At 40.6% G+C, this 21,499-nt stretch overlaps 1 protein-coding gene across 3 annotated transcripts in view; it reads right to left on the bottom strand.

Annotated features, from left to right (window-relative positions):
* The window catches only part of MOCS1 (molybdenum cofactor synthesis 1), a 1,733,254-nt gene extending 1,712,431 nt beyond the window's left edge, over positions 1-20,823 (bottom strand). For all 3 annotated transcript variants that reach the window (XM_044084832.1, XM_044084835.1, XM_044084843.1), the window contains exon 1: positions 20,516-20,823. In XM_044084832.1, coding sequence (XP_043940767.1) covers positions 20,516-20,671 — 156 coding nt within the window. In that variant the 5' untranslated portion in view covers positions 20,672-20,823. The remainder of the gene's footprint in view (positions 1-20,515) is intronic.
* Positions 20,824-21,499: the final 676 nt, after the last annotated feature.

Raw genomic sequence — 21,499 nt, 5'->3', positions numbered from 1 at the left:
CTGCCTCATCTATGGAATAAATTTCCCATCTTCATAAAACAAAAAAGACCATTCCTCACTCTTCAAAAAGAATTTGGACAAATGGATGGGGAACCATAAATTCTCTCCTGTCTATGTCCTTTACAGATTACCATTACCATGTCCATAAAGTGACACCCAAAGACCCACTACCCTGATAATTCCCCACATATGGGATGGGGTAGTAAGATATAATGTTGTCATATCCTGGGTATTAGTGGTTAGGCTTGTAAAGACTCTTGTGCCATTAGCTTAGTAATCACCTATGAACTTATGATGCCCCCTGGTCGGACAGCAATTTGCCATGCACGAGTCATCATCTGGTCTAATTAAGGAACTAACTGTAGACCCTTTCCATAAAATGGCATTGTCAACTCCCACACATTTAATACCCCCAAACCAGCTCCTCCAGCACCCAGGCTCACTAATGGAGTCCATATTATATAGGACAAATTCAGAGTTTTCTCTCTCTCTGCCAACAAAGATGGCTCAGTTTCCATGTCTCTTTACCAAGCTGGTCGAGTTTCCTTGCTTTGAACATACTTCACTCTAAAAGAATGCTGTAAAATAACTCACTTTAATCAGTCTGAACATGTACTTGGCCATCTTGATTAAATGCATACAGATGACCAAGGATGAAAAATTGTAAGATGCTGCTAAGCAGCTGAAGTCTGACAAGCAGTTTTACTGCCAGTCATTAGGACAGGCAAAAAAACTTCATTTCCCAATACTCAGTTCACCCTATTTCGTGTCATTATGTGAAACTAAAAAAAAAAAACCTGTCTCATAAAGCAATGGATATAAACCATGAAAACATCCATTCAGTATGCCAGTCATTCTCACGATGCAGACATATAAACTGTATGACACTCAAACAAGCGAGTGCGCACACACACACACACACACACACACAAATGACTGCCAGTTCAAACTATCATGTCTTTTAGATGGGAGAAGCTGCTGATCTCCCAAAGAAAGTTTTCACAGACAAAGGGAGGACATGCAAAACTCTGCACAGAAGGTACTCCCATCAAGGAAATGAATCAAATATTCACATGCTGTGATGCAGCAATGCTGCACTAAAACCATCAGGCAGAATGATGCAAGCGCAAAAAGTCACACTTCTAAAAAACTTAAACTTGGCAATCATTACAGGAAGCTTGCCATTTTGATGCTTAACTAATATCCATACCCAGGAGTTACCACAAATATTCAGTGAGCTGACACTGGTGCTACTGGACCACAAGCAGCAGAGCTGAACCCTGAACTAAACCTGCTGTTGGAGAATAGAAGACAAAGTAGGACTCGGCATAGTCATATTGTTGACTGCTAGGTTTGTCTGACAACAGGACATGGCAGGCAAGTCAATATGCTGCTTGCTCATATCTAAAAGTCAATACAAAAATGGAAGGTAATCATATTAATAAATAAGTAGCAGAAAAGCACTATGACTCATAACTTGCAAATTAGTTGAATATAGATTCTGTCCGTGAGAACAGAAAAAAGGTAAGAAAATAGAATGAGGGTAAGAAAATATCAGAAAGTATCATTAGAATCACAGAAAGGGGAGTACAGCTGATGGGTTATCAATAGTGACAAAGTAAGAAAGTAAAGACAAGGACAGAGAGCAAAACAAATTAAAGCAGAAATGTCTGCTAAATGGACACTTCTGCTCAACAGAAGAGTATAATGCAAAGGGGTTGGCTCTGATCAGTTCACAGTACAAAAGGTTCAGAAAAAAATCTCCAAATTCTAAAGGTAAATGATGTAAAAGGGCATGATATACAACTGTAGAACTGAGTCTCTCCTTAGAAATTATCCTAGGATCGTCTGAAAACCAACTTTCTATAAAATCAGGGGACGACTAAGATTTCTGAAGAGTGGAGAAAGGAAGATGGAATGCCCTTTCACAACAGCAGGATGAAACATAAGAGAGGCTGGAAATTGCTGTTTATTTCGATCTTATATGGAAAGGAAAATGATCAAATACCTACTAAAAGAGCATTATCATCTTACTACTGCATTACGTACGTTGTTGATTTCGCCTAATTTTAGGAAAATCTTTAAAGAGTTCTGTGTATAGGCCACTTAAACTGTTGTTAAACTACATTATGTTTTGGACAGTTTAGAATGGCACTCAACCCAAAGCAATATACATTCGCAACCAAGATGTTACGTCCAGTAAATGTAAAATAGTGCTTTGACTGGGTGACCAGGATCTTTGGATCAGAAAAAGGCTGTGCATTAAGCTTTAACAAGGCATCTACCACTTTCTTATTATGTTCATTAACTGTTTTGTATTAAAGACGTGAAGTAACTTCTAAACTGGCAATGTGTGAAACACTATCAAGGAAACTTGAGGCAAACGGTCTAGGTAAATGTAGATCAGTGGTGAAGAATGTGCAACACCAAAGAAGTCATACATTATTAATGTGTTCACAAGTGACAGTGGAGAAGAGCTGGATGGAGAAATGAGGGCATATACCACATCTAAATATTGTAAAAGGATACCACACAGAGTCCATGAAGACACTAACATAAGAAAGATGTAAAATGAAAAAGTACACGGAGAGAGATTTAGGAAAAACAGAAGGAAAGGTGTTGGGTGCGACTCCCCTGCACTGGCCCAGTAAACAAGGAGTCTCAATCCTCACCACTAACACCAGTGAGGGACGTACACATTGGGAGGATGAATAGTACACAAACAGTAAAGTACAATTTCCCTTAAGAGCACACAGAGATCACAATCAGTCTGAGGTTGGTTTCTCCCTCTCTCTACAAATCCCCAAGAAGACTCCCCAATGGCACAGCTATAGGGTTAAGATCTCAGCAGAGTGGTCAACTCAAAACCTCCATCACCCTTTCTGTCCAACCAGTGCTTTGTGTCCTTGCTCAAGTAGCTGACACGCACACACTTTGAGATTTGATTTATTTGCAAACACACAAACACTCCTGGAGAAGGCTGGCACAGCTTCACTAGCTATGCCCCCCTTCTGCCCAGACTAAAAGGTAGCAATCACTGCCAACAGCCACTACTTATCAGCTACTTAAGGCCCTTCCCAAAGGGTGACCAATTCTACTGTGCAATGTTACTGTTATCCAAATGGTAACAGTGACCAGAACTTTTAAGGCTATTCTAGAGTGGCCTGTACAGTGTTACCAAATACATGCAAGTACTCTAATAGCTTAAATATATATAAGCAAATAGCCACATTTAAAAGATTTAAATATATTGAATAATAAATTAAAAAAGCACAAGACAATACTCATTAACTCGACACAATGACAGAGTTCAGAATCACAGAAAATATTTTAAAATAACACTGTACCTAAATAACAAGACAAGTGCTGGTGAGTGGAATGTTTTCAGATCCAAGACAAGATACAAAATGCACTCTCTCTCTCTCTCTCTCTCAGATAGGTCTTAAATTGATAATGCACATTACTGCTGATTCATCTCAGATTACATAATTCTTGTCACCTCTGCTTGTTCGCAGGCTAGCAGAAACTTAATTTTTAACAGGTCTCTGTTAAAAATACTTCTCTCTCAGAAGCTGACAATTCTCTCTTAGAAGCTTGCCTGAAACTGAAAGTCATAAAGCAATTACCTTGGAAACCTGTAATTACCTCCGTTTCCAGACAACAGAAAGAAACCCATAGCCTAGACATCCTGTCTCTTAGCGGAGATAAACTAACTTTATAAAGACATCATAAAACTCTTTACTTAACTTATTTTCTTACAGTTTTGGAAGTTAACGCTGTATATTCTAACTTTTACTATGAAACCATACACTTGCATCAGCATAAAATGTATACACATTTCTGCTCCTTTCCACCCGGTTGCACTTTGGTTATAATCTTGAACCTCAGTGCAGAAAATATAGGATGTCCTTACATTCACAGCTGCAGTATTCCTTACTAATGGATTCCCTGCCATGAAGCTCTCCGTCCGGTCAGTTTACAAAAGATTTCAGTTGCTTTAAGGTACGCTGAACTTCATCTGCTTACTCCTTGCATAAGGTAGGGCATAAAGGTGAGGTACAGGCATACCAGCCTCAGGACTTTTTTGCCACCAGTCCGAATGCTGTTTTAACCGCCGGCCTGTTGCCTACATCCTTTATTTTACCGTTTTTCTGTTTATTGGCTTTTCTGTGCCTGCTTCTGTTTGCTTGAGTTCTCAGAGTTGCAGATAAGTACCCAGTTGGGTTTTTGGTTACTTTTTCTGTTTTGTTTAGTGCTGTTTGGAGTTAATGTAATCCAGGAAGGGTAAATGCCACTGTGAGAGATGGATTCCCCATAAAGACAGTCATGATAAGTGTCTTTTTTGCCTTGGTGCTGCTCACGACCATACATCTTGTTCAATTGTCAGGCATTTGTCCCCAAAACTCTTCGTAGCAGGCTTTCTTCCCTTTCTTTGTACCTTGAGAGCCAGCGACTTAAGCTTCTTGCTGCGGGTACTATGGATGGAACTTCCTGCCCCAAGGGTCAGCCATCTGGGAAGAAGAAGGTGCATAAGATGGGACGGAATCTTCTGCTGGCCAGCCTCTGCCGGGTGTTTCTCCTAAGGTTATTATGCTTCCAGAGGCTCACCCATTTGTTTTGTCAGATTCTTTTACCATGTCTGGGTTGGAGGCCGATGAGGATTTGGCAAGCAGCACATCCAGTGAGGCTTTGCAGGCATCCATTTTGGGCATTCAGAGGGAACCACGGTTGACTATTTCCCAGGGGTCTAATGGTTCCGTAGTTTCTCTATTGTGAACAGATTCCTACTGCAGTTGGGGAATGCCATTCTGAGTCTGGGCCTTCTTAGGTTTCCAGGATGGCTGTCCCTTTGAAGAAGAAACAGAAAGCTAACCATGTCTCTTCTGCTCCTAGGGAACCACAGAGTGGCAGACCTTTACTTAGGGGTTTTTAATGCTTTACAGCCATTGTGGCCTTCTCAAGTGGTTTCAGTTCCTGTTCCTCCTAGTCTGCCTCTTCCCCTAAAGGGCCCAGAGAATTCCATTCTTCTGAGGTGGAATCTGATGACGGCTCCCTTGCTTATTCTGCCCAGATTCCTTCTCCTTTAGATTATGGGTCTGACGAGGAGGATTCTCATACTCTTGATAATCCCTCTGAAGGACATTTCATTTGGGGACACAATCTCTAGGATGATGGACTTTTTTTTAAGTGGGATTATGTCCAGGTTTCAGATATACACAAGAGATACTATGAGTTACTGTAAATGGAATCTCCTAAACCTGTGGCCACTCCTCCTGTCTTGCCTGCTTTATTGGATGTTTTTCCACTGCCTCTAAAGTGCCAGATTCTCTGGCCCCCTGCTCCCAGGAAGTCTGACAGGAACAATCCTCAGTCACCCTGTAAAACCTTTTTGTTTAAATGTCCTGCTGCTGACCCCTCTGCGGTGTCTGTAGCCTCTGATAAGCCATCTCAATTGCTTCCTTTGTCCAAGTTACTGCCTTCTGACAAGGAGAGTAGGACCATGGATAGGCTGGTTAAGAAGGTTTATACCCCCCTGGCTTTTAGGGCTATTAATTATCAGACCCATATTTCTAGGTATGTCTTGGCTCTTCTTTCTCAGGCCTGTCAGGTTCTTTCTGATTTTCCAGACTCAAAGGTTAAATCTTCTGCTCTTTCCTTGCTTGGAACTTCCTCTCAGGTAGTTCATCATTCTATCAAGTGTAGTTATGATGCTGCAGATGCCTCTTCAAGGGCTGCTACTTCTGGCTCAGTTCTGAGGAGATATTCCTGGCTTCGGCTTCAACCTTTGCCTGATAATACTAAGGCTAAGTTGATGGATGCTCCTCTAGGTTTGGTGAAGCAGCTGCTGGTTTATTTAAGTCTCTTCCGGACAACGGGAAGGCTTTACAGGAGCTTAACCATGTCTTTGTTTCTCCTGTGCCCATGTTTCAATGGAACGACCCTTCTAAGCCAGCCTTTGCTCTTAAGCAGTCTCGCCCTCCTTCTAAAGGTAAGAAGGGTAGTAAGCAGACTCCTCCAGCTAAAGCCACTCAGACTGCAAAGATTCTTAAGCCTTCCTTTCCTGACAAACAAAGTACCGTCTGACTATCCACCCATTCCCAGCCACATTTCTCTCTCACTTCACCTTTCTCTTTCTGTTTGGCTCTGCATCACCCAGGATTCTAGGGTTTCGTCAATCATTCGTCAAGGGTACTTCATGGTCTGGATTTCACATCCCCCTTTTATGGGCATTCCTCAGCCTCCTCGGGAACAGCTTCCTTTTTCCACCCCAAGAGGTTCTTTGGGACCTCTTGTCTCAGGGTACCATTCAAGTGCCTGTGTCACAAAGCGGGAAAGGATTTTACTCCAGAATGTTTCTAGTCCCAGAAAAGAAGGCACTTGGAGACCTATTCTAGACCACTCCCATTTGAACACCTTTCTGAAGGTGCCTTCCTTTCAGATGTTGTCCCTTCAGTCCCTTTTTCCTCTCTTGCTCCCTCAGGCCTTTCTGGTGTCTCTGGACCTCAAGGACACTCATCTCCATACTCCAATACATTCTCTTTTCAGGAGATTTTTGCGTTTCTCTGTTGCTTCCTGGCATTTTCAGTTCTGTGCTTTGCCCTTTGGTCTTTCCACTGCCCCAAGGTGCCTTGCTCCTGTGATTGCCTTTTGCAGAATTCAATGGATCCAAATCCTTATTTGGACAACCTGCTGATTCAGGTGTCTTCTCCAGAGGTCCTTTTGCAAAATCTTCATTTTAACATTTCTCTTCTTCAGAGCCTGAGGTTCACAATAAACTTCAACAAGTCTTCCCTGTCTCCTTCGCAAGATCATGTCTTTCTGGGCTGAAGGTTTCAAATGGTGCCACTGCTGGCATCCCTGCCTCCACAAAAGGCATCAACTCGCATTTCTTTCTTTCAAACTCTTCTTCCCCTGGCCTCTATTTCAGCCAGGGAGTTTCTGAGAGCTCTGGGGTTCATGTCTACCACCACTTTAATGCTTTCTCTGGCCAGGGTCCACATGAGGAAGTTCCAGTGGTTTCTGAAGTCAGTGTGGTTTCAGCATGCGCATCCTCTAGGCTTTTCTGTTCATCTTCTCCAGCATCTCAAGGCTGAACTTCTGTAGTGGATTCAGCAGTTGCCTCTGAATCCAGGGCTTCCATTTCAGCCTCCACTTCTCTCTCAGTATCTATTCACAGAAGCTTCAGGGAGCCAAACATTGCTCCCCATCCCACATCAGAAGGTTCAGGGAGTCTAGTTGCTTCGTCAGCAGACGGAGCACATCAACATCAAAGAGATGAGGGCTATTCTGGCCTTTCATCCACTCTTCTCTGCAGGGCCTCTCAAGGTAATCACGGACAATACCACAGTTGTGTGATATATCAACAAATAGGGGGTACGGTATCCTACCATCTTTGCCAGCTGGCACTTCTGGTATGGGATCTGGCTATCCAGCATTGTGTGACTCTCCAGGCAGTTTACATTCCTTCAGCTCAGAACGTTGTGATACTCCCATGAATGGATGCTTCACAGGGATGTGTTTCTGGACCTTGTTCATCAGTGGGGTACTCCTCAATAGATCTCTTTGCCTCCCCTTTGAACAAACGGCTTCCTCTGTTTTGTGCCAGAGTCCCAGGTTCACTGGTCTGGAAGGTGGACGCCCTCTCATTTTCTTGGAAGAGGATGTTTCTTTATGCATTCCCTCCCCTTCCTCTCATTCTGAGACCTGTTCAAGATTCAATGGGATGCTCCCAAAATCTTGTTGGTGACTCCATTTTGGCCACAACAGCACTGGTTCCCTCTACTTTTGCATTTCTCCAGGGGCAATCACCACAAGTTACCTCACAGGGTGGACCCCTCACACAAGACAAAAGGTCTCTCATCCATCCCCACCTGTCCACACTTCAAATGACATGGTGGGTGATAGGGTTTTGAGGTTTTGATTCCTCACAGACACCTTTTTTTCTGAGGACGTGCTGCAGGTCCTGTAGGAGGCCAAGAAACCAACTAGGAAATCCTGCCTCTCTAAATGGAAAAGGCTTTCTATTTGGTGTCTTTCTTATGACCTGGACCCACTTTCTGTGGATGTTCCTTTGGTTCTTTCTTATTTGTGTGAGTTGCTCAATGCTGGTTTGGTCTATTCTTCTATTAAGGCCCACTTATCAGCTCTTTCTGCTAGTCTGCCTTTAACTCCCCCTGTTAGCTTCTAGATTTAGGCTAAGCAGTTTCTTAAAGGCATCCTTAAAATCAGACCTCCCAGGAGCCTGTTCCTCTTCCCTGGGATCAGGCTCCTTTTGAGCCTAATGTTTCAGCTTCCTTGCAACATTGTTCTTGGAAGTCAGGTTCTTTTGTTAGCTCTTACTTCTGCCAGACGGGTGTCTTGAGTTGCAAGCCCTTATGGCTTGTCCACCTTTTTTGATATTTCATGAGGACAGGGTGTCCTTGCGTACTAATCCTTCTTTTATGCCCAAGGTGGTTAATGAGTTGTCACCTAATCAGTCTATTAATTTGCCTACCTTTTTCCCCTCTCTGCAATCAGACAGTGAGAGGGTACTACATACCTTAGATGTGCATAGGCAGCTCAGATTTTATCTGGATAAAACTAAAGCTATCAGGTATTCTGATCAGTTATCCGTTTGCTTTCATCCTAGGTCTTTAGGTTTGTCTGATTCAAAGCAAACTATTTCCACATGGATTTCAAATGCTATTTCCTTTTGTTATACTTTTCATGGTGAGAGCCTTCCTTCTTCTATTAAAGCTCATTCCACTAAAGCTGTGGCTTCTTCTGGTGCTTTTTTCAAAAGGCTTAGATGCTAACTCTATTCTTGAAGCCACTACCTGGACTTCTGTACATGCCTTTACCAAACATTACCAGCTGGATGGTATCTCCAGAGCTAGAGCTGGTTTTGCTGATGCCATTCTTCATGGCTTCTTGGAAGGCTCTGCTGCTTCCTCCTCCCAGGTTTCTTCTTGAGCTTTTGCACTCTCCCATTAGTAAGGAATACTGCAGAAGTGAATGTAAGGACATAGTACAGTAGTGTAAAATCTTAGCATAAGAGTAGATGTCCTTGCCTTCACCGCTGCAGTATTAACTCCCTCCATCCCCCAGGTCTTTTTCTCTTCCTGGCCATACAGATTCTCCTGGTTTTCCTTGGACTGGTGTTCCTACTGGGGCAATCTGCTCTGAGGATGGTATGCCTGTACAACACCTTTATGCCCTACCTTATGCAAGGAGTTAGCAGGTGACGTTCAGCATACCTTAAAGCAAAGAAAATATTTCCTAAATTGGCCAGATAGAGGGTTTCATGGCAGGGAATTCCATTAGTAAGGCATACTGCAGCTTTGAAGGCAACGACATCTACCATTATGGTAAGATTTTACACAACTGTACTTTTTCTTACATTAAGGCAAGCATACAAATCATATTACTTTTCACAAATGACAGAATTATTTACAAAATACTATCTAGCTGGTCTGGCAGTGTCACATTTCTATATAAATCATATTAATATTTTCAAGTGACATATAATTATTTACAAAATTCCAGCTTGCTGGGCTGGCAGTGTCTTGGTTTATCACATTGGGGATGGCTACAAACAGCCATCCTTAAGACAGCATATGGTTGAAGTAGTAAAAGAATTCAACAATATATCAAACAAAAGCAACTCTTTGAAGGGGCATTAAAAGGAAGTAAACAGGCTAGGTAGTCGACATGTGCTCCCAGTTTCTACATGTCAGAGTTAACTACTGGAGAGGTGAAGATGCAGTTAAAGACAGCACTGCTAAAGTTCACTACAATCCGAACAGGTAAATCAGTGTTAAAGCATGTTTATTTCACTATTAAAGCTACTTTAATTCTGTCATAAAAAGACGTTAGAATGACACATGCTACTGGTTTAGATGTAGCATGTCCCAAGAAAAGAAACCCTGCAATGTCAGTAATGTAAGAAATGAAAGGGAAAAATATAAGTTCTGACAACTATGTGGAGTTTCCTTACAAAATCACTTTTTTATCTTTAGATGAACCATGACAGTCTCCTGACACAGGGGCAGGACATCTGCCTACACTGTTGCTAAATTGCTAATGCAGGTTTGGCTAGCAGTCCGGGCAGTGCAGGGCCAGCTGAATGGTGGGGAAATGTACTTATGGGAACTCTTCCCGCTTGTGGGTTTTTTTTTTTTTTTTTTTGCGGGGGGGGGGGTGTGGCTAATGTTACTGAGTAATCACTGGAGACAAGGTAACCAATAAGAAGCACCTGTGCCAACGGAGTTACCTCATTTGCATGAGTGAGGTCCCTTCATTTGTCCCACAACATTGTTGCCTTTGGGTGTTTACATTATGCAGTTAATCTCATAGTCGCACCAAACAAAAAGGTTTAGATGAACTACCAAAAGACTCCCAATTTCACGGTCAGTCAAAAGGGGTAGTATTTAATGAAATATTTTACAACAAAGTAAGCAGTGGCCAGGATCTATGGTTACAGACAGTTATTACTGCAGATTTTACAGTGATCAGTCTTCAGACTACCCTCTTCCTTCTATCAATGCATGACATAGGAGGACACAACACTGGAAGCACACACCTTTAAAATGTTTAACTCACTAAAGACTTCAAATGCCTGCACCCTCCCACTCCCTGCTGCTTACACAGTGCAGTAGTTAGATTGGTCTCTCTCAGGAGTTAGTTCCTTGGCACTACAGAAACTCTAAAAAGTCTCCTCAAAACATGAAAGCCACCTCAAGTCTTGAGACATAAAGAGACTGCCAACAAGGAGACAGAACACTGGAACTCAAGTAAGCAGCACGGCAGGCTCCATCTCTGCAACATCTGCCTGGCTTGTTACCTTGAGGTTTAAGTGCTATGTTCAGCATAAAGGATGCAATTGCAAAGAGAATGGCATAATAAAAACAGCAGCAAATTATTACAAAATTCTACAGGGAAGTGTGGTAATACACAATGAACCAGTGACAAAGTTTATCACACTTTTATGACATCAAGGACTACTGTTCTCCACACGCCAATGTACAGACTGGCACAGGGTACAATGGGATCAAGAGCATCTGTTCCCTCCGGTTTTGTTATGCTTTAAACGGAGACTGCCACTACCTTCCAACTTCAGAATAACTTCAAGAATAATATGCAATCCACCTCCTCCCTTTACTTAACTGGAACAAAGTTCCAGACTTCAAAAGGGTCTTGTTACTCACAAGACCTCTGCCAAAACCTGAATGGTCATGTTTCAGGATTCACTCTATGTACTGTTTTTTATTCACCTCACCATAATTTTTGTACTTTTCCACACAATTTTTTCCACCTACTTTAATTCACTTTCTTTGTATAAAGAATTTCTATCTGCTCATGATATTTAATGGTCCTATATCTCATTTAGAACTTTATCCTCTAGGATATTCTCTTACCAAATCTAAATCACCAAAATGTAATGGATATTAATATTTCCTGTGCAATGGCCTCACAAGCTGAGCTTGTCTTGCACATTTTGACGATGATATGTAATGTAATACATCTGCACAAATCTGCAGCCCTGCTTACAAGTTGCACAGCTGCAGTCTCCTAACACTAAACACTTATCTTGCATTCCCCGGTCACCAAAAACATTCTATCAAAATTGTATATATTTATTTGATATCCAAATGACGTTTTGCTAGTGTGATGAAGCTTTTCTTAACCACAAGGCAAAATGACAGAATACAGTGGTACAACCTCGCCAACACAACAATAAAAATATTTTACTGCATTTAAAGTTTATTCTTGTACCTTGTTATTGGGCTTTACAAACACAAAATGCAAATACACTAAAAAAAAATAAATCACAAAACAGATTAACCAAGACCAGTAAAGCAATTGTGCATCTGTCTTTTAAAAGGACACAGTCATGAATTTTTGACTGGGTGAAGGATTCTACCTCATTAACTCACACTGTCTCCAGACTGCTACACCACAGATGCAGCGCCCATCTTACTACCAGCAGATTAAGTGAATTTGCCTGTCTTGTCAGCCCAAATTTTATAAACAGCATTTTGCATCTATCCTTCACCTCTCCTGTCCTTGGTGTGTCAGATGACCTCGAATGAGTCTATCAAGCCACCATGCACTATAACTCAGGCAGTCCACTGCATATATCCACCACCCTTTCCGTGAAGTTAAATTTCCTCAGTTCCAAGTTATAAACGTGTTCCTTCTATTTGTAACCGATGCACTTTCTGCCCTCTTCTTATATCCATCCCTTTGTTTCCTATATATTCAGATCATGTCACCCCTTCGCTTCTATTCTGGGATCCCATTTTTTTCAGTCCCCCTAATATTCAACTCCATCCATTTCCTTAACCACTCTTGCCAATTTCTTTTGGCTGCTTTCCATGTTGCCATGTCCTTTGCCTAGTAACACCTCAAACTGAATGGAATACTTCAGATAGTATCTAAATTACAGCCAGGTCCAGATAAAGAATAATGTTCTTCTCACTGGAGTCTAGCATACTGTTGACAATGGCCACAGCCTGACAGAGCAAATGAGCCACTTCCTTGTTGTTGTGGCCTGTTCCTCTTAGAATATACCTGAATATGCTGCTTCCTTGGATCACAGTTTTGTCACTCTGCACCTGACAACTTTGTGTACTGATTAATGTCACCTCCAGTTTTTTTTCTTGGATGGCCTGATTAAGTTCTACCTCATTAGCTCATTCTCCCTGCAACTGCAGCACCCATCTAGCAAACTTCCCAGGATGCCTTTCACAGCTCCTCCCTCCATTTTACTTCTACTACCTCTCGACTGTACAGATTTTTGCAAAACGTCCAGATTTTTACCTCATATTTTTGGTCTGTCTACCATAAAATTGTGTTTTTTCTGGAAAATCACTGGCAAGTCATTGAGAGTTGAAGTCAGAAAATAATGAGACATTTGAGTTTCAGACTTCATATCTTTCAGAAAATCCATGCTACTGCAAAACGTGTTATTCTATCAACTTTCTAAGTTTGTGAGAGCAATATTTAAAAAGTGTCCCTATTTTGGGCCTTTGTCATCCCATTATTTATAGTAGAAGTTAGCAGACCTGTCGCTCAAAGGTGACTCCAGAGCAGAAAAGATGCGTTGAAGAAGAAAAACTGGAAGTCGACCACCACGTAAAAATCCAACTCTTTATTTTAACAAGAAATGAGCGCTTTCGCGTGCATCCAAAAGGCACGCTTCTTCAGATTAATTATACAGACATACTAACACTCTTTTATATATATTCAATTACTTTAAATCAATCTATCAATTGAAATTAAGCTATTATGCTATTTAATTGATAGCAGCATATTAAACAATTAATTAACTCATAAAGTGAAGCGACTTCTCTCCGCTGTAATGGACATCTTCCTGAAATTATATAAATAAGAAAAATAGTAGAAAAAATGATATAGATGATAATAATGGAAATGGTAGTTACATGTTGATATTATGTAATATTATATATATATAAAGATTCATCACCCAAAGACTCCCTATGCTGTGGAACAAAATCCCGGTTTATGTGAGGCAGAGTACCTCGCTGGCCTTGTTCAAGAGGAATCTTGACCAATGGATGGGAGATCGCAGATACACCCCAGGGGTTACCTCAGTGTCACTGCTCGACAGAGGCACAGCTAAATAATGGGCATAGTTTCTCCAAACTAAGGGGTGGCGTAAGCACAAAAACTATAGCTAGGCTTATAAATGCCCTCGGGCAGATAGCCTAGTATGAACCTATGAACCTATGTTGATATAATCTATATCTCAACAGACAATGAATGCATAAATAGTACTTATATGTAGCAACGGTTGCTCCTACTTGATGGCATACAGATCAGTATCTTACTGTTGTTAAAATCACACAGTTTTAATTTAGTAATAAAAAGTGATTTTAACAACAGTAAGATACTGATCTGCATGCCATCAAGTAGGAGCAACCGTTGCTACATATAAGTACTATTTATGCATTCATTGTCTGTTGAGATATAGATTATATCAACATTATATAATATTACATAATATCAACATGTAACTACCATTTCCATTATTATCATCTATATCATTTTTTCTACTATTTTTCTTATTTATATACTTGAGATAGTGTTTGTTTATGCCATTTCAGGAAGATGTCCATTACAGCGGAGAGAAGTCGCTTCACTTTATGAGTTAATTAATTGTTTAATATGCTGCTATCAATTCAATAGCATAATAGCTTAATTTCAATTGATTGATTTAAAGTAATTGAATATATATAAATCTAAGAGTGTTAGTATGTCTGTATAATTAATCTGAAAAAGCGTGCCTTTTGGATGCACGCGAAAGCGCTCATTTCTTGTTAAAATAAAGAGTTGGATTTTTACGTGGTGGTCGACTTCCAGTTTTTCTTCTCCATTATTTATAGTGTTGTCCAGATTTACTGTTTTAAGAGGTTGAAAGGTATGTTACAATTCCTCCTAAACATAATCTTCACACATTTTCAAACCAAAGAACCTGTATAATTTTCTGTCTTCCTAAACAATCTTACACAGAATGTTAATATAACGGAAACTGCACCATGTCTGAAAATGATCTACTCAAATCAAGTAATATTTCTAAACAAATACATACAATTTCTGCTACACTATAAACCGACCTTAATGGAGTTTGAAGCTGGCTAACCTTAAACAGTTTAACTGATAAACACACACAAAACACAAGCTATGCTATTTGATACAGTTCATTCACTAGTTCAAAATTATCAGTTTTAATTATTTGCTGCAGCTCACATACTACATTAATCCTCCCTATTGCAGACTCGCCATCCCAAGAGCACTTCTATTTATGTATTCAGTTAAATTCTAGCATTACTGTAGAGTCCAGTTGTATCCCAGGTGTCTCCCTTCTCATTCTGAAAAAAAAAAAAATCACTCACTTTGCTTGGGTAAAAAAAAAACAATCAAAACTTTTAAACTTAAAGCCTTGTGTGGTGATCATTAAAATATTTCTCTTCCTGACATAAAATGTGCTCTGTCAGTTAAAGCACTGTTCTCTTCACCAAATATTAGTCTAAATCAAACAACGAAAAAACGGCAAACTTGTTAACATAACTGAATATAAACAACACCACTGTCTTGCACTGAAGAATGCCTTTACTGATGAACTTGGCTCAAATTCTTCCCACTAAATCTGAAACTATTCTTGCGACTGGCAGAAAGTTATAAACAATAAATTTAAGGAACGAGGACATAGCTCCTTGTGAGCCTTTGCACTTCTGACTAGGCTGCACTGCACTACTGGAACATCAACTGTCTGTCAATCAGTGAAAGGACAACACTACTGTCAACTACTTCCTCTCTAGCAAACAAAACCACCAACACCTTTCAATATCTACAAGATTCCAAAATTCAAGATCCCATACACAAAACAGGCCACATTTTCCATGATAATACTAACAGAGCTTTTTCAAAAACTAACCCTCCAGTGTGACATTCTATTCCTTAGGTCATGCATAATTCCACACTACCTCAAGTGCTTCGATTCAAGCTAATTTTACAACACCTTAATGTAAAACTTACAACTTTTTTTCTTAACATATTATGAAATGTGCCTATATAAGCATTTTCTGCTTCCTGATAATTTTCAGCATACTGTTTTTACTTTTCCTGCCCTCACTAGCTTCCAATTAAAAACAGTTTATGAGATGTACATAAATATTTCTGTTTTGCAAGCTTGTTACTTCTACTGATGTTGTGTTTTTACATTTAAATGACAAGTTTAACTACATAATGTAATGTAATATGTAAAACAAAAATACTGCAGTAAAGATTCCCTTCTAATCTGGACTGTAGCCGAAAACAGTCTTCAAACCAGATGAGTTATCCTTTTATCAACTGAAAATAAAACTAATTCTTCCATATGCATCAAGTCTAAGAAGACATAATGGGGACTTTATGACACAGGTGAAATTCACAACCCCTTAAAAGTACAAAAGGAATGTATGACCAGTCATACAGTAGTTTGCATTTAACTTTACCACTAAAATTACAGTGCCAACCAATATGGATTTCACTTTCAAATTCATCAAGATTGGTGCTGTTCTACCTATGATTTCACCAGTTAAATATTTGGAAACCTTTGTGTGTTTATCAGGTTAGGCTTACGGCATAAGTTCTATTCAGCGGTAACCCAAAAGGACTGGTGTGGTTAACTGATGAGTCAGAGTCACAAAATTTACAATTGACTATCACACCAAAACTACTGACTGAAGTCTGTTTGAAGCTCATAGCCTTACCATCCCATGTCACATTATCAGACAGATGCAGCACCCTTCCAATCAATTTATAATTACCATTCTGCCACATCTCCACTGACAGACGCTTTTCCTCAGTTCCATGCTCATCCATATGCCTACGAGTTTTGGTAATATTCTGAAAATATTTGGCACCTGTACATTAGCAGCTAGTCTGGCAACTCAGCACCGTAAAAATCCACTGCCAATCATTAGCGGACCGGAGTTCCGCTGTGGCGACCCCTAACCGGGAAAAGCCGAAAGATATTACTTTTACATTAGCAGCTATTCTCACTTCCCCAGTGCTGCTTTACAGTTTCCCAGAATTAAAAAAAAAAAAAAAAAAAAAACAACACACATCCTAGAAAGAACAAAGGACTACTTGCAATACTTATTGTGAGCTTCAAATGCAAACTGTATTGCCAGACAGCAATTTTTAATGGGTTCAGAAGTCAAGTCCCTTAAAAGTAATCATCTTGAAATATCATAATGCTCTTTCACAAATGTAGGAAGAAAACTGCCCTACTGTAAGAGCCTCAACAGAAAACTGCACTCCCTGGAAGTACTCCTCACCCTGGAAGATGCTGACATTGGTGCAGTCACTAAGACTTGGTTCAAGGACACAGACAGCACCCAGGCCATACAAGGCTACAACACCTTCCACATGTTCAGACCCCAACACGAGCATGAAAGAACCAAAGGTGGAGGTGTATACATCTTCATTAAATTCAAATACATCTCAAGACTGGTTAAACAGTACAACACTCTACAACTACTCCAGGTACAATTAAATATATGTAAAACACCCTACCACATCATCGCTAGCTACAGGTCCCCCATCATGAACCGAGAAAAACACACCAACTACCTGAACTTGCTAGAATCATTCCCTATACAGCCAGACACTTTAGTCATGGGACATTTCAACTATCCTTCCATAGAATGGTCAACATGCACTAACAGAAATGTGAGCACACTGAGGTTCCTGGACTTTGTTAATTCAAATGCTCTGGAACAGCTAGTCTGCAACCCCTACAAGGGACTCGAACATCCAGGACCTGGTACCAACATGAAGGGATCACAAACTGTCAATCTGCTAACAGATTTCACTTCCTGTCACCACCAGACACACCTCAAAGCATCCCTATCACCAAGTCCACTACCTAGCATTTCCAAAGAGCATGTCATATCCGCCCACTCCAAGGCCAAAAACACAGCCTCCATGGGACCAGATAACATCCCAGGCTACTTAAACAATCTACAACAAGAAATAGTAGAACCACTAGGCACTCTGTTAAGCCATAGCCTGAGCACTGGATTTGTTCCAGTAAAGTGGAGAGCAGCAACAGTAATCCCTCTACACAAAGGGGGATTACTGTTGCTGCCATAAGCCTAAAAATTTATCTGCAAGGCCATGGAAAAAAATCATCATGGACATTATCAATAAGGACATACAGTAGATGACCCTCAAACTCTTGAGCTTACCCAGTTTGGCTTTGTTAAGGGTAGGTCTTGCTTATGAAAACTGGTGGACTTCTTTGAGAATGTCAGCAAAGCCCTGGATGAGGGCAAAGCAGTACATACCACCTATCTTGACTTAGTTAAGGCCTTCAGCACAATCCCCCACTCAGGAATCATTGAGGAAACTCTCCCAGCTGGGGATTAACTCATATGTCACTAGATGGGTAGCAAACTGGCTCACCAACAGAATGCATATTGTCAAAGTTGGGGATTCCACCTCCACCAATATATCATTTACCAGTGGTGTACCACAGGGATCTCTGCTGGGCTCTCTACTATTTGGAATCTACTTCTCAGACATCCAGGTGAAAGTAGATGGCCTGTGGCTTACCAAGTTCACAGATGAATACAAACTAGGTACAGTCACCGAGTCCCCCAACGATGTTAAAAAGGGGCTAACGTAGACAGATGACTGGTGTCGGAGTCAGAGTCTAAAACTAAACACAATAAAAGTGCATCATTATCCCCCTTGGCAAAGAAGTGCCCCCTGCAAACTACATTACAGATAGCACCCCCCTAAGCTCAAACACAGTGGTGACAGACTTGGGAACACAGGCTGACAGCAATTTAAACTTCAGTCACCTTGAATCCACAGCGGTAAATAAAGCCTTTTACATTGCACATTTCATAATTAAGCTCCTCGCATCCAAGACTAAGGATTTTATAACTCCTCTATACTCGACCCTCAGCAGATCACTGATTTAGTACAATGCTCCCTTTTGCACGTACCTCACTAGACACCTGCAACAACTGGAGAGACCACACAGGTTTCTAACCAAGAAATGCCATGACCTGTATGGAAAGACTGAAAGCCCTGTCTCTGTACTCTGTATCCTACAGGATGCTGAGATGTGACCTCTGCCTGGCCTACACAGCGATCTCTGACTCTGCCCTAATGGAAATGCTGCATGTGCACAAATCAAATGGGACAAAAGTCAATCACTCCAGGGATATCAACCTAGCCTGTGACATAAATGGAACATGTTGGAGAGACAGCTATGTCTCACAGAGATTGCTGCTCCTCTGGAACAAACTCCCACTTCATGTAAAACAGAGCTCCTCAATGACCCTGTTTAAGCACAACCTTGACAACTGGATGGGAAAACGTAAATTCACCCTGGAGGTGGCACCTATGTCCCTCGTAGACTGGGGCAGCCGGTGCTAATCACTGATTCACTCTGCCAACAACAACCATCTAATCACGACTAGGGAACAAGGGTATTACATGGCTAGGCTTGCTAAGGCCCTAGGGCCATTAGTAATCTCCTATGAACCTATCTTTTGTGGCCCAAAAAAAAAAAAAAAAAAAAAAAAAGGGCCATGGTTTGCAGCACTTCACTGTCTAGTCTGGTCTGGTTGCAGTGCCTTCTGTGAGAAGTTTGCATTTAATACCCCTCTTTTCCCCTCCCTTTGTTTCAGAACTGTAAATGTTAGGATGGAAATTGTTTTTCTTTTTTCTTAAATTATGTAATGACATTCTACATACATACTGTTTGCACATTTCCTGTTATCCCATATACAGTGATTTCATATTCTGCACTTCTATTCACATCTCAGTGTTTGCATCCCATAATGATCAGAAAACAGTCCATATAGAGCAACACTCAACAGAGTTTAGTAAATTTAAAATATATAAATCCTCGCTATAGCTATTTGCCAGGGTCTCTGGTTTCCTCCCATATCCCAAAAATGTACTGGATGGACTAGCAATTCTCCAAGCTACCCACTGGTGTATTTACATGTGCCTTGCAATTGAATGGTGTCAGCATTATGTCCTGCTTACAGAAAAAGGCTCCATCTCCAAACAAGTCTGGATCAAATAAATTGTGTATTCAAAATGCATGGCTAGTATGAAAGGGAGGTGGGTGTCCCTGCCCCCTCATACAATAAAATAACAGTTTGAAAAAAGACAGTAGGCATGTAGCAGTATTGCAGAAAGGGATTACTTGCCCCTTGAACTACTTGTCCCTTGAACTAAAACAATGTAAGATGAAATCAGGAAACCTGCAAAATAAGACTGCAAACTCTTTACACAAGGTAAACACATTTCTAAAATATACAGTATAGGGCATTCAGATGCCCACAAGAAAACAGAAGATAAAGAATGGTGATGATACTAAGATTAAAAATAATAAAGAATATGTTTTCCAACTTTATAAATTCATTTTCCTCTTCAGAAATGAACTACTATTGTTGTATTTGTACTAATTTTCACACACACAAGCTTGTAGTGCTGCTTAGATAAAAATTAACAAAGCATTCTCAGAGCCGCAGGGGTTGTAATAAACAACACTTCAGGAAGGTCACCACAACTCTCAACTGATCCAGGGACAAACTTATCTCTTTTCACTTTCCAAATTTTGTGTGTGTTCCTCAAAATAGGTGTTGTTTCCCGGTAAATCATTGAGGACTCAAGTCATTACATAATAAAATATATGAATTTCAAACTTCCTATACTTTAAAAATGGAATCATGCACATTTCTGTAATTTGCCGACTCCTTTAAACTGTAGACAGCGTGTGTCACATAGTAAACACATGACACTTGGAATCAGAAATGCCACCTTCTTCACACACAGCAAACTGCAGTCTATTCAGTGTTATAGCTATGTATTCAGCTATTAAAATATAAAATCTTTCTAAGTTGCAGTATTTCTTTCTCATTCTTGCTCGGCTATTAAAAGGTCGTGATTCAGATGCTGCTACCAGAATAGTGTTACACCCAACTACCAAAAGACATACCTCCTGCAAAGCCTTCTGCGTAGCTGGAACTCCCACCGATAAGTAACTCTCCCATCTCGACCCTACGTCCCACTTCTGGGTAGCTACCTTGAGGACTCCGCGGTGAAACCCCTGTAACAAGGCCATCCCAAACTTTGCACCAGTTCGCAGTGCCATACTAAACAGCAAAGGCTGGAAACCGCCCACCTACAGCCTCTGTAGAATATACCACCTCACGCTCAAACCAGCACCTCCAAGTTATTAGGCAAAGAGGCGGGACACAAAAAACAAAGGTGGAGATTCGCTTGGCAACAGTCAACGATAGCAGCGTGTTGCCGGCGAATTTCTTTTAGAGAATTATGGGAGGTGTAGTTTATGCAGTTTGCAAGAAAGTTGGTGGACCGGTGAGGCAGTAAAATGCAATCAGGGTATTTGAGGATTTCTACCGTGGGATAAATGGTGCTAATGAGCTTCAAAGCAGTAGGATAAACAGTAGTTAAAATGGTACATAGAAGTAATTTTTGAAAATCATAAGAAGAACAGGTTTTGGGGGGAAAGCGGTAACAGGCAGATTGAGTTATTTTAAGTTTGCGCCATTTGCTGCCATTACGATTGTCTTATTTGTACTCAGTTCCGTGTGTTTCAGTTTTGCATTCCATTCACCTGTCATTTACTGAAGTTTTTCTTCAGAGTCTTTCTGTAATGCCCACTGTGTGCATGCATGTACTTTCTTGATCTAGCCCCTCCAACCTGTTTGCTAATGTAGTCCCAGCACTATATTTGTGTTATTGGGTCTTTGTACATAGCTTGCACTAATTCAACCAATTTTTCTAGAATGTCTAACCACTACAGGGTGCCCAAATCAGCTTTTTTAGGACCTTGTTTTATGCTTTTTCCAGGTCTAGGCATGCCTAATTGGACTCTTTCCTCATCTCTAGCTTCTTAACTATCTCACTGCAAACATTGGTCAGTTGTGCAGCATCCTGATCTGAATCCAAACTGCTT

The sequence above is a fragment of the Protopterus annectens genome, chromosome 1.part1, assembly GCF_019279795.1.
Source record: "Protopterus annectens isolate FY-2018-M chromosome 1.part1, PAN1.0, whole genome shotgun sequence".
NCBI lineage: Eukaryota > Metazoa > Chordata > Ceratodontiformes > Protopteridae > Protopterus > Protopterus annectens.
Note: the sequence above shows the minus strand (reverse complement) of the source record. Positions and strands in the feature narration are given on the sequence as shown.